This window comes from Rhinopithecus roxellana, chromosome 18, assembly GCF_007565055.1.
Source record: "Rhinopithecus roxellana isolate Shanxi Qingling chromosome 18, ASM756505v1, whole genome shotgun sequence".
Classification (NCBI taxonomy): Eukaryota; Metazoa; Chordata; class Mammalia; order Primates; family Cercopithecidae; genus Rhinopithecus; species Rhinopithecus roxellana.
The window spans coordinates 91,935,349-91,950,466 of NC_044566.1; the positions used below are offsets into that span (position 1 = coordinate 91,935,349).

Consider the following 15,118-nt stretch of genomic DNA (forward strand, 5'->3'; position numbering starts at 1 on the left):
TATGTCAGAACCTGCAATAGCCTGGAAGCATGAGTGAACCTCCTGGAACCACACCAGCCTGAGACACGTGGAGGATGAGAGCTGTCCCAGCACCTCCACCTCATGCCCCTGTACTTCCCAGCATAGAATCTGAGCCCATATAATAATGAACAGTGAATATTTCTCCAGCAGTAAGGCAATATCTGCCCACCCTCTTGTCAGCCTCCTTTCTGCTGAAGCATATAGATAGTTCTTTAATAAGCCTTCACAATGAACAACTAACTTATGTACAGTAAAGAGGAAAATGAGCATTGGAATGACTGTGTTGTTTACTCATTTTGTTTTATAACTCATCGACATTCATTCAGTCATTCGACAAACATTTATAGAGCACCTGTTATTCATCTGCCATTCTCTGGGCTGTGGGAATTCAACAGTGAGCAAGATGCAAACTGTTCCCTTTAGAAGCTCATAGTCCAATGGGAGGAAATGCACACACATGCATGAAAGTAAAAAGTATTACTGGAACCATGAGGCAGAACCCCCTAAGTTCCCTTTACAGAAGAAACATGATTGATTGATTGATAGAGGAAGAAAGCACCCCAGGCAGAGAGGGACATATCTGCAAAGGTATGCAAAGCATCAGGTGCTTGATGTAACTGTTTGAGGGAAACCGGGTAGAAGAGTGATTAAGTGGTGCAGGTTCCAACCCTCATCAGTGAAGTAGAGATAATTCTCATTTTCAAGGTTTATTGTGAGAATCAAATAATGTAATAATGTTAAATACCTAGCGTTGCACCTGGGCTAGCATATGTTCTGTGCCTCTCCAACCAGATAAGAAAGATTACTGTTATTAAACTGTACCATGAAGTCAGACTCAGCAAACAGACTTCTATTCATCAATTAGGACAAAAGACTTTTACATACATTTAACCTTCAGATGTAACAGTCTAGTCGAGTGCAATATATTAATTACTGATCAATTTCCTTATTGTACATGAGTCTGATTTTTTTTTTTAGAGTTTGATTTTTGTTGATATTTGAGTTGATATCCCCATTGTCTACATAGCGTCTTCGAATCTGAAGAAGTTAAGTCATTCTGGAAAGATTTACTCTTCCGTTTTGTTGATTGTCATACAGCATTTTATAATGTTCTCTGTGATTGTAGAGTGCTTGATAATTTGTTCTGGTAAATCCTCGCATAGCAAGTTACTCAGCCTGATCTATAATTTCTAGGATGAATGAATGTTTGTTCACCTTAGAGAGAGAGACAGAGACAGAGACAGAGAGAGAAGGAAAGAGAACAGCCTGTTTTCATCTTTAGGGCTTTTGCTCTCTTGAAAGAATTTTTTTTAAATAATGGCTTAGCATCTCTGCAGTACCATTCAAGAGGTATCTCCAGGAAAAGAGTGACAGATGACATGATGCTACCATGTAACTATGGGTTGTATCTCAAAGGGAAGAATTGGTGTTCATCATGTCAAATATGAAAACTCTATACACTTCTTTCTAGCTTAAAAATGCTTTAGTAGATAATGGATTCCCAATTTAGCCACAATAATGGAAAGGAAATAAAAAGATGCATAATATAAAATCTAACCATTTTTTCTTCTTACTGGTCTTTGCAATACATCCTCAAGCTAAAAACAAAATATCTATGTGTGTGAGCACTCACCCTTTCGTCCAGCAATCATTTTTGCAGACCGTTATATGCAAACAGTGTGCTGGGCCCTGAGTAAACAAACAGATCTTTCTATCTTCAACTAACATAAGAGTAGGAATTCCCTCTCAATGATTATTTTTGCAGAATATTTAATTGTGTAACCATTTTTAGGTTGGAATTATATATCAGCTGTTTGTATTCCTTAGTAAATGTTCATTGAAAGTCAAAAGTAAATCAGTCTAGGATTAAGAATTTTTTATAGGTAATATAAAAGAGTTTTAATCACATTATATTATGTACAAAAGAGGTATCAAAGAGTTAAGGCTGCTGCTAAATCTATCTTGGAAATTTACATTTTAAACTATGCATATAAACCTGCACATGCAGGTTTATATGCATAGTTGAACTCCTACACGTAGTGTTTTTACAGAGTTCAGAACATATGATATTGAAATAACTTACAAGAAGAAATCTTGACCCATCGTCTAAAATTCTCTTTTCACAAAATTCACATTTTAAGATACTCTTCAAAGCTTCATAACATGACATTATAATGGTATTCACTTTTATACATATCCATAATCAACATTTTAATCTTGCTGATGCTCACATTAATCACCGTTTAAAATTTTCTTTCTAAGCATAACATCAATTCCAGAGGAAGTTTATTTTATAGAAACATCTTGCCAAACACATGATCTGTCGTATGCACTTTGGGATTAATTTTGAATTCATGGGTGCATGAAAATTCAACTACAGTCAAATGAGATACCACCTTCAACCCATGCAATTTTAAGTAATTGCTTATTCCCAATTACTGTATTTTATTTGGGAGACTTATTCAATAAAGTGACTCATTACAATAATTACACTACACCTTTCTAGCTGAAATGACATTCATCAAGCCGTATTCATTGCACCATGGTTTCGTGCCTTATGGTCATATGTTTTTATAACCACTTTCCCATTTATTATTAACATGTTAATATTATCAAAGTGAGAAAAGAAAAATGGAGCCACTCAAATTTTTCTCAGTTAGAAACAGAAATGTATTGTTAACGTTGTAAATCAAAAAAAAACTATTGAATATTTATAATACTTGTGGTGTGCTTTGTCAAATATATATTGATGGCTTCATTCTGAAGGTGGTTTCTAGGGTCAAGCTATGGCTCTTTAGGTCTAAGCAGTGCAGCATCCCAAAGGCATCTATATTAAAGATAGGCCTGTGGTTACTTCTGGGTGATCGAATTAATCAAATTAATATTCTGATTGATTGAAAGTTTTGATGGATCCCAGATTTTAAGGAATCAGTAAGTGTAAAATATTAAAAATGTGATTATACTAGCTTTAATGAGTTAGGAAATGTATTGATCTCTCTCAGTGCTTCAGGGTCATTATTCTGAAAATCAATTATACATATGTAGAACAAACAAAAAGTTGGTTAGTTTTGATTTTGCATTAGGATGTGAGAATAGCAAGAGTTTGTAATATGTGTAAACCAAATATTTCAAGTCAAGCAGGTAATACTTTGTTACGATATAGTTTAGAAAATGCTTTTTTATATTAAGCCTAGTGACATTTTAGATAGACATCATAATGCAGTGAAAAGATTTTAACACTGAAGCTGCAGGATCCAGAGTTCTAGTAATAGTTTTGCAATTTATTACCTGAGTGAACTTAGACAACTTAATTTTTATGAGCCTTAGATCTTTAATCTGGATAAAAAGAGATAATAATACCTTACCTACCAATGAGGATTAGTTTGAAGATTAAGTTTGAAATATGTGTATATCACCTCAGCACAGATCAAGGAGCCAAGAAATACAGATGTAGAAGGTTTAAAATGTACATTTTTAAATGTGCAGTGGGCATCTATAAAATTCTTCATTCAATGACTAGAGAATAACATTCTAATTCACGAACACATGTATGATTTTTAAATGTAACCATTTCTATACCACAAGGACATCTAAACATATACACATCAATGTCCTAGAGAAGATATTATTTGACCAAAATGTAATAAAATCCGAAACCTAATAACAAGAAAATAGCAACCACAAAAAAACCCCTACACATTCGGAAATTTAAAACTACTTTCAAATAAGCAAAGAAGAAACACCAATGAAAATAAGAAAATATCTACAACTAAAAAATAATGAACAAAAGATACATGAAACTTGTGGGAAGTAGCGAATGGCATTTTAGAGGAAAAATGTAGCCCCGAATGACTATCTAGTAAAGAAAGGCTTAACTTAATCTTCCAAGCATTCATTTCAAGAATTTAGAAAAATTAACCAAGAAAACACTAAGATAGCAGAAAGAAAGAAATGATAAAGAGAAAAGCAGCTATTAATCAAATAGAGGGAAAAGAAGTGATAAATAATATCAACAAAACTGAAATTTTGTTCTTTAGAAACAGTAATAAAATTGATAAATCTACTTCAAAATTCAAGAAAAAAAATTAAGGAGCGAGCCTTCTTCTGTAAAGATGACAGAGGCATTGGCATCGTTTTTTAATCTTGAATTCCCACATGAAAACAACAAGAATACCAATATAGCAAAACCCCAAATCCATAGTTAATATTTACCATAAAACTCGGTAATCCACAAACCCTAAATAAAAACAAGTGTAGAAAAACAAATAGCCGCATGATTTGCATGCTATTAGTGTCTGTGGGAGGAAACCAAGCTTAGTTACAGAGCATCCAGTGTTCATGGAACAGTAGAACATCTTCTTGGCTCCATTCTGAAATAAAAAATCCAGGAGCGCAATCAAAATTGAACAGGCCAGGGACAAGAGTGATCAGGATAAAAGCAGAGCCAGACAAAATTTGCGAGGGGAGGAGGATTGGGAAACAGAGCTTGGAAATTCCAGAAAGAAAGCTACCGTATTTGATCACTATATTAAAACAACAGAAGAGGAAACTCTGAAGTTAGAAGAGAAATACTAAACTGTTTGGGAAAGCTAATTTTGTATAAAAATGATTAAGAGAAAATTATCAAAGCCAAATTCCTTGCAAGGGTCATTATAAGAAAAAAACAATGAGCAGAATATTGTCCTGGTAGACAAGGACAGCAACCCATAAAAACTGCTCTAACCAGCTCAAACTGTAGCACACCATTGAAAAATTAGTTAAAAGACATTAAAATTACATCAGGATGAAATAGCTCAAAAATAAAAGTTAGAAAAACTCAGAAATGAGGTGCCAGAACTCAGAAAAGTTATAAATTAAAACAATGAAGACTAAACTAGGAGGAACATAAAGAGACCTCAGATGGTTCAAAAGTGAGAAATAGAAAATGAAGAAGAGGAATTTTTTTTTAAATCAAAGAGAAATGAAAAAAAAGATGAAAATGGATTTGCAAGAAAAATGACAGAAGAAAGTCAGAAGTCCAACATCTGCATTATAGGTGTCCCTAAGGAAGAAAAACCACAGCAAGAGAATAAAACATGTACTAAACTTTCCTGAAACATAAAAAGATTTGAAACTATATATTGACAGCACACACCTAAAAATATTGGAGTAAATGATTAAAAGCAATACATACACCAGACAAATGACAGGTCTTTAAATTTAAAAAAAAAAAAAAAGGTTTCTAGCCCAAGTAAGAACAAGTGATTTATAAAGGAAAGAACATAAGATTATCACCAGATTTTTCAGCAGCAATGCTTTATGTAAGAAGAAAGTAGAGTAACATATATAGGATGCCCAGGGAAAGAATATCTGAGCCAGATTTTTTCCATCCTGAAAACTGACTTTCAACTTTCAAGGTCAGAGAAACTGCTTTCAGATCTAAGAATATGAGTAATGTAAGATACAAGTAATCTTGTTTCAATGAGCCTTTAATCTACTAAAAACCATGCCTCAGATAACCTAAATGAACTCCAAAAAGGACTCTTAAATCATTTGGCATAAAAATTCACATTTATGTGTGAGGACTAAGACTACATAAGGATAACAGGAAGAGTAAAATATGTAACAATTATTTGTTCTAATATGGATAGAGTACAGATACATAAATGAGGAGGTGAATGGGAAGAAGATATGCAAACCCTTAAGATATTGAGAAGTTTTCTTGGTTGTGTGTTTTTATTCTGAGACTATCATTTATGAAATGTGAAATAAAACTGAGTCACTATGAGACAGTCTAATTCTGGCATCCCTTGTGCTCTTGATAATCAAGAGTGCTCTTTGTGGAGAAAAAAGGAGACATAGATATCATATAGAAAAGCTTAGGTAAAAATAAAAATCCTAAGGAAAAGGTGGCACGTATATACCATGGAATGCTACACAGCCATAAAAACGAATGAGCTCATGTCCTTTGCAGGAACATGGATGACGCTGGAAACCATCATTCTCAGCAAACTAACACAAGAACAGAAAATCAAACACCGCATGTTCTCAGTCATAAGTAGGAGGTGAACAACGAGAACATATGCGCACAGGGAGGGGAACATCACACAGCGGGAGCCTGTCGGGGTGGGGGACAAGGGGAGGGATAGCATTAGGAGAAATACCTAATGTAGATGACGGGTTGATGGGTGCAGCAAACCACAGCGGGACATGTATACCTATGTAACAAACCTGCACGTTCTGCACATGTACCCCAGAACTTAAAGTATAATTAAAAAAAAAAAAAAAAAATTCCTGGGTCCGGAATTTAAATTGAAAACATCAGAATAAACCCAGGCAAAATCTTTGAAACAGTGACCAACTCCATAGCAGTGAGCGTCTGTGGACTCTAGATATGTTCTTGAAACACCGTTTTCCAATTTTCCAATCAGTAAACCAGGGCTTCCTGAAGAAAATGATTGATTTTGAATAGGAAGTGTACAAGATGACCTTGGAGCATCTTGTCGTACTAGGAACAAGGAAGCTTTGTCAAAGACAACGAGGACCATATAAAAAGAACCTATGGACTGACCAACTTGAAAAACTCCCAATGAGCACAGTAGAGATAATGTGACTTAGAGTAAGAATGGTAACTGACATGGACCGAAATCCATTAAACATCAAATATGTTTAAATCTTGAGTTCATCATGACATTTTAAAGATAGTAATTGGTTACCTTGAGAGGATGATAGAAAATCAATTAACCATATAAAATTAATAAGTAAAAGTCGATAATCAAGCATTTATCTTGGCTTTTCCATACCAATTTTGCTACTGGGTAACCAAATAATACAGGAGGGAAAGCACCTCGTTATAAAACTATCCCAACTAATAAATGAAAAATAAATGACAATTTTGCAAACTGAATGAAGTCAATGGATCTAAGAAATGAACATCAAGACCCGTAACATGACAAAAATAAGCACACACGCTCTGTTCCTTTCGATGGAAGAATCTGACACCACCTATGGCCTTGCCAAGGGGATGAAACCAGCGTCTGTCTGATGCAGCCTCTGGAACCAGCTGCCAGTTTTCAGGAAATAGAAGACAGAAGAACGTGTTGAACTGTACCAAGAGTATACTTTAAGCAAAATCCAGGCTCTCTTGACTGGGTGTGGTGGCTCACTCCTACAATCCCAGCATATTGGGAGGCCACGGCAGGAGGATTGCTTGAGTCTAAGCATTTTAAGACCAGCCTGTGCAACACGAAGAAACCCCATCTCTTTTTTAAAAATGTTACTTAGCTGTATGTGGTGGCTACTCAGCTACTCAGAAGGCTGAGATAGGAGGATCGCTTGAGCCCAGGAGGTCAAGACTGCAGTGAGTCATGATAATGCCACTGCATGCCCTCCAGCCTGGGTGACAAAATGAGATTCTGTCAAAAAAAAAGAAAAAAAATTCAGACTCTCAAAAACTACAGGTCAAATGACCCAGGTTTCTCTGTTTTAAGGGGAAAAAAGAGTAACATGTAGATTAATTAGAAGACATTGCCAAAAAATCAGCAAGATTCATACATTGGAATGTCTTTCAGGTCCAAATTATTCAATCACAAATAACTCTATGGGAATTGAGTTGAAGCTTTTGAATTATGTGTTAAAGTATATAATTCTGGAAATGTGTTTTAACTTAGAAGTTCAATACTTTAAAAATATCTCTATATTGTTGATCATTTAAATTTAATTTACTTGTTTTGAGTTATTAATCCTGTCAAAGAATTGTTGTCTGAGGCAGTTGGAAGTTTTCAGTTTGCAAACAAAACCAAAGAAAATCTTTTTCAATGAATCTTTGACTTTTTTCGAAGTAAACTCTTTGTAATTACATCATTCATCTCCTTCCTTTGTATTCCCACATCTCTGATATGTTTAGATCCAGAATGAGCAATTACTGACTCCTTTCATAGCTGTAATTTGCAATTTCAGATCTGAAATTACTTATCATGAAATGGATCTCTGTATTCTTTGTTTTGCTAATTATTTCAGGTGATTGTCAATATCTTTTAGAGCCAGAAGAGGGCACTGCAGAGCAGTGTAGCTCTGAGTTTTTGCGACTAGCACAGTCTAAGAATGCCCTTTGCCAAAAAAATGTGCAAAGCTTTACTATAGAAGTAAGAAAATAAGAAGGGAATAACTAGATAATCACTAAAGGCCTTCTTTATTTAGTAGAAAAAAAGAAAGTATGTAACCATCTAAATACATATCTAGGACATCAAATATAATATCAAATATATATGTATAAATAGATGAAAGAAGACATATATGTGTGTGTGTGTGAGTCCTTTCCTTCTTTTAAGAACATCCCAAAGGCCGGGTGCGGGGGCTCACACCTATAATCCCAGCACTTTGGGAGGCCGAGGTCGGTAGATCACTTGAGGTCAGGAGTTTGAGGCCAGCCTGGCCAACATGATGAAACCTCATCTTTGCTAAAAACACAAAAATTAGCCAGTGTGGTAGTGCATGCCTGTAACCCCAGCTAATGGGGAGGCTGAGGCCACGAGTATTGCTTGAACCCAGGGGGCGGAGGTTGCAGTGGGCCGGGATCACGCCACTGCCCTCCAACCTGGGCAACAGAGTGAGACTCTGTCTCAAAAAACAGAACAAAACAAAAGGAACATCCCAAAGCTAAATCTGATGTTTCTCTATTATAATATTTATTCTCCTGCTACCTCTGGCTTTAGTTATAAAAACAGTTCTCAAGTACTCCCTTGTGTGGATTAATACTGTATTTTGTAAGGACAAAGGCCATTTAGTAGCCTTTTAGCAATCTTGTTCAGGGCAGAAATCATTTAGGCAATAGTGTACCAGGTATTATCCCAAAGGTTTTTCCTACCATGAAATTGCAGGGGCAGTAGATAAGTGACTGGATTCAGACTCTCATCTTCCACTGAGGGAAAGACAACTAATACATGTCTTTGTCCTTTCAAGATGAAATAAGAGTTGTGGGATCTGGAGTCCTCTCTTAAAACTCACTGTCACAGGGCCTCTGTGCCTGGGTCTGTCTCAGGACTATGTGTGTTCTTAGGTGTCTAAAGAGCAGATGCACCATGATGATGGGGTCACCAACTGAGTCTTCCATCTCCAAAAGCAGCTCCAAGCAGTTTTCCTTAGGAGCTGAGCTGTCAACTCAGAGAGGTTAAATCCATGCCAAAAGTCAACTCTTGGCCAGGCACAGTGGCTCACGCATGTAATCTCAGCACTTGGGGAGGCTGAGGTGGGTGGATCACAAGGTCAGGAGTGCAAGACCAGCTTGTCCAATATGGTGAAACCCCATCTCTACTAAAAATACAAAAATCAGCCGAGCGTGGTGGTGGGCACCTGTAATGTCAGCTACTCAGGTGGCTGAGGCAGGAGAATCGCTTGAACCTGGGAGGCAGAGGTTGCAGTGAGCCAAGATGGCGCCACTGCACTCCAGCCTGGATGACAGAGCAAGACTATCTTAAAAAAAAAAAAAAAAGAAAAGAAAAAATTATGCCAAAAGTCAACTCTTTCAGGAGGGGAGAAGTAGGGAAGTTTCATGATTCATCATTGGAAATAGCATATATGTGCTACCAAGAAAATGGAATTTCCAAATGGATGGTATCCACTCTTGTCTCCTTGTCCACACATTAATTTTTATCCTAAGAGTTCTAGTGAATCATGAAACCATTCAGTTTTTTCATTTTTGAACAGAAAAATGAATGAACCAACTTTCCTCATGAGGGGGAAATCGCCAGTATGTTCAGTGATGCTGATCTTTATTACATATTTGCTGTAAAATATGAAAAGTGGATTGCTAATTTTGATGTTATCCAGGTTATCATTTGTGACTAAAAAGACCTGTTTGTTACTCTGGTTCTTCTCCACTATGGCTTTATGAACACATTGGCTAACATTATAGCATTTGTTCACAACTTTGTTTGTAGAATGGGGTGCTGTGAGTTTGTACCTCCACATACCTAACCCTTGTTGAAAAGAAACTAACTGGGTGGTCTATTTTTACTGAGTACAGAGTTTTCTGTCTTCCGAGGGTTTTCTTTCCCCACTCAACTTTGAAACACAGTATGCCCTGCAGGGCTTCTTGCCTGGTTTCAAGATCTGGCTAGCACAGCACTTATATAGGTAGTTTGCACCAAATTAACTTGCCCTGTGCACACATGTCCACTTCACTCCTTCACCCAGTGCCGCCTTTGCCTCTAGGACCCTTAGCCTTCCTTCAAGGCCCAGTATAACCTCCACTTTTTCAGTGAAGCCTTTGCCGACTAGTCCAGACTCGCTGTTCCACCTCGAAGAGCTCCAGCCCTTCTCATCTCGTTTTTTCTCCTCTACATATCATCTAGCACTGTGCCATCTACTGCACTGTACTTGTCACTGATGATCTCATGTGTCCTACCCTTGTCCTCCTATCTAGGCTATTCCCTACTAGAAACCAAGAACTCCAAATTGTATTTACCCTAAATCTCCTATGATCGCTAATACCATGCTAAGTGCTCAGTACATCTAATCTATTGATCAAAATGAACAAGTTTCAATTACTATCTTCAGTCTGACTACTGGAGTTACAGTTTCCAGTTGTTTATTATTTGTTCTAGTTATTTATTATTGTAAATCTATTTATTATGTATTATTATGGGAACATAATGGCCCATGTCCCTGTTTTCTCTTTGCCCTTCTTCTGCCTGCTTTAACTCCTTGTACGCCTTCCACCAATCTAACATCTGCATCTAGTAAGCCACACAGAACTGAGCTTGGGGAGTATATCTTTGAATTTATAGTCAGCATCCCAGGTTGGTTTTCTCCTTAGTTCTCTTCTCTGGAGTGATTTTATCATCGCCAACTAGGAAGCAAGCTTGAATTCCTGTTTCGTTCATTACCCATGCCTGCAAGCAAAGCAACTCCTAAACTCATTGTTCAGATTAGTGTTAGGTTCCAGGCCAAGAACCTGCAGCAGACATAATATGGATTAGAGAACAATGCACTAATCAACGACAAATAAGGAGTCCAGTATGAGGGTCAATATTAAAGTCTTTGGAAACTGAAAAGTTTATTCAGACGAAGGCCATTATCAGAGTGAGGCACAGCCAATGCTCCACCCGTGGCTGGGACATGGCACCCCACAAGTTTGTTCATGGTACCACCCAAATAAAAGTAAAAATAGAATCGTCAGTCATACGATGATGCTTTAGCGAAAGATATTCATGTTTCATGTTTTAACAATGTCATCTACTGAATGATTTGACAGTATGTTATTTCTTAACATTCCGTAACTAAAGTCATAATTTTATCATTTTCAGCTTCGCAAGTCTGTTTTCAGCATCAGGGCAAGGAACCTTCTAGAAAAGGAGACCGCAGTCACTAAAATCTTAAGGTAACACCAATTAATGTTGACACATATTTAAACACAAATGGGATTATATTAAACAAAAAACAGCTTTTGGAAAAATGAATTAATGTTCTGGGCCTTAGTATATACTTCCTGCCAGAAAGTAGATTTGAGTAATCTATATACTTATAAATAATATAAAAGATATTATTAATGTCATTTCTAAAAATATATATATATATATTATTAGCTCAGTAGGCCTTTCTTTCTTTCTTTTCAAGTATTTAAACATAAATGATAAGTATAAACGTTGGCCAAAAGGTGAAAATAACTTACTTTTAACAGTTTTGTATCTTTTGTGATATGTAAAGGAAAAATCACAATCTGAAGGATAAATGGTGAAAGAGCAAACGTTTTCATTATAGTTCATCACACTATTAAGAACACATCTATTAAAAATCTGGAAAGAAGAAAAAGTATACCCAGCTTAGAATGCCTATGAAAACATATACTTTTCATGCTACTTTCTAGAAGATGCCCTCAAATGAAGTATCAATGAGAAAATTAAGCAACCCGCTTGAGTATTTTATAAGACTATATGTTACATTATAGAGTAGCATGATGAGTATAAAAACACATAAGCATTTGGAATGTCATGTTTTGGTACATATATTACATAGACATATGTACATGACACAACTCAAGATTGGGAGCTGGAGGTAGGATCGCTCGCAAGGCGAGTGGACAGATTCATGCCAGGAAGTCCCCTGCAAACCTGTGGTGAGTGGTAAGGAGTTCTAGCTCCCCTCTACTGGATTCATCACTAGGTATAGACATTAAAGCATTCTCTCCAGATGCATGTTACTATAACTTGGAAGACTGTGTGAGGAAATAAAGCTTAGTGTATATGATCTTTAAAACTATTCTTAATTTATAATACTACCTAAAATTTGTGTGCAAATAAAATTCCTAACTAATCAAGACAGTGTTTCTCTCTATATTGGCTGGCATTTATGCATACAGTTAAGTTTGTGTTGGAGTAGCTGTTATAAGGTGAAAATAAGTATTTCTAGGGCTTGTATATTATCACCACAAAATGTGATGAGATAAACAGATGAGGTCTCATCGAAATAGACAGCCTGCCTCCCAACTTAGGCTTGCTCCTGACTGGCTGGTAACTCCATCCTGGTATTACCATCAGATCATGCAGTGAGGCTGGCCTTGAACCACACATGTTACATCAGGATCATGATTCCAGCTACATGTACACCAGACAAGTTCATGGGTAGGGTCCTACAGCAATGCTGATCCACTCACTAAAAGGAGAAATCACCCTCAAGCCAGAAACTACCTACAAGGACATCATAATTCTTAGTCTGCATTGAGAATCTGCCTGCCAAGTCAGGAACTACAGGGACCTTACTCATCTTTCCAGAGCCACTGCCTTGCAGTGTAAATGGGCCTTCTGTGTCAATGAGTTCCCAGAGACTTTCCAAGGCAGATGCAGAAACAGATACTTGCAAGGAAGAGATTTCCAGACCTCATCTCCCTAGGAACTCTTTCTTAAAACTGATCTGTCACTTTACCCTTTTCACCCTCCTGTCCTTATTTACCCCTCTCTCAGTTTACAAAAGAAAGGTGAAACTCTCACTCATCCAGAAACTATGGTGTGTATTAACCTGGGATGTAAAAATCCTCTGGATTGCCAAGCAAGAAGACCGTTCCCACCTGGCTTTCTCCAAAAAGAGGGTCCCATGGGGCCATGCCTTATTATTTATCCAGGTGACAATTTTATGGATAACTTCCTTCCCAAAGCTATCCACCTTAGAGTTAGGCCTTAGAAACAATGTGATTGTCACAAGGGCATGTGGTTACATGTTGTTTGAATTGAAAAATAAAGCCAGACTTTTTCTGACAGATTCGGCTGATTGGTTCAACAATGAAAACTGATTTAATAAGCGCCCAATGAATTGAATAGATTGGATAGCTAAGAGTCTCCAATTTATTCTCAAAATTATTTTCAAGCACAAACACAGTAATTACTAGAATTGCTAGAAATTACATTCTTCTATTTAACATGGCACAAGAGGAATATAGTTGCTGATGTTTAAATATACAGAAGTGTTTTTGTTTTTTTCAATTATATAATGCACATGAGCTATATATATATATATATATATATTTTTTTTTTTTTTTTTTTTTTGAGACAGAGTCTTGCTCTGTCACCCAGGCTGGAGGGCAGTGGCGCCATCTCGGCTCACTGCAACCCCACCTCCCGGGTTCACGCCATTCTCCTGCCTCAGCCTCCTGAGTAGCTGGGACTACAGGCGCCCACCACCACACCTGGCTATTTTTTTGTATTTTTTAAGTAGAGACAGAGTTTCACCATGGTCTCGATCTCCTGACCTCGTGATCCACCCGCCTCAGCCTCCCAAAGTGCTGGGATTACAGGTGTGAGCCACCGCGTCTGGCCTATGAGCAGTATTTTTAAGACTATCAGGAAATATAGACCCCTCTAACTTGCCCAACAATAGTGTAGTTTAGGGGATACTCAACAGCCAATAATATTTTACTACAGCCCAGCATGCTACAAAATGAGGGGCAGCACCCTAAAACTACCTGAGCTGCATCACCTTGTGAAACTCAGGAAATAAACAGCCGTAATTTGAAAAAACAAAAACCTTAGAAATTTTTAAAATACCAATTTGATTTTAGAAAGCCATTTCGCTTTTTCTTCTGTGCGGATGGTTTCTTCATTGCTTCTACACTCGCTTCTGCATGAATTAAGGGCAAGTGCAAAAGCTCAAACTGATATTTCAGGAATCTTTATCTTTTCACCACTAATCGTACTAATAGTAGTGGCAGTGATACCATACCTGCATTATAATGTGATCCATCAGTTAAAAAGGGCCCAAGAATAGATTGGGCCCGTGTCAGTGAGTGTTTGTATCGTTTTATACTGTTTTTCAAGGAACAATAACAGCTAAAAGGAAGAAGAAGAGGGGGGAAAAGAATTTTTTTTACAAAAAAAAAGGAAAATATTTAAAGTAACCTCAGGACAATTGCTTCGAATAACCTTCCACAAAATTGGGAAGGAGAAAAAGCTCTCCACCACTTTATCAGTGTCTTTTTACTGCCTCTAGAGACTCCTCTCTCCTAGGCTCCAACCTTGCTGTCGATTAAACTCTGCCAGGGTTCCTGGATAACTTAGCAGTGGGGTCTCCCAGGACCATTTGCATGTTGAAAGAAGGCTTTTAAAAAATGAAGGGGCTTTTAAGACAAAGAGGATGCAGATTCCATCTTTTAATAGATGGGGCTACCTAGATATAAATAAAAGAAGTCTGGCAGAGACTGCCGTTTCAGTGTTCTAACCCTCTTAACTTTCTAGGTGTTTTTATTTTCATAGAATTATTGTCTTTAGTCTTATCCAAGAGGTTCATCACCAGGGAGGTAAGTAACAGCAGTATAGGGAGGCTTGAAAAAGAGACCTGAGCTAGATCATTCTGGCAAACATCACAGGTTGACATTCGTCCTAATTTGTGTGCAGATAGAGATAAATCACAAAAACCTTAAATCCAGAGTGATGTAAGAAGTGTAAGCTTTTATAAAGTATTAGCATATTGAGATAACTTTCCAAAAAATAACAAATATTTGGGAAAAAATAAAGCAACTCCTTGACTTAAGGTTTCTGGAGGCCTGGCTGTGTAAACAGGCAATTAATTTCAATTCTCAACTCTCTCGTCTATTCCATGGGAGCTAGGAGGAGGCGATCTTCAGGGCCCT

At 37.1% G+C, this 15,118-nt stretch overlaps 1 protein-coding gene across 1 annotated transcript in view; it reads left to right on the forward strand.

Moving 5' to 3' along the window:
• The window catches only part of NALCN (sodium leak channel, non-selective), a 229,742-nt gene that overhangs the window by 147,353 nt on the left and 67,271 nt on the right, over positions 1-15,118 (forward strand). The window contains exon 11 of the mRNA XM_030922022.1: positions 11,307-11,380. Coding sequence (XP_030777882.1) covers positions 11,307-11,380 — 74 coding nt within the window. The remainder of the gene's footprint in view (positions 1-11,306; positions 11,381-15,118) is intronic.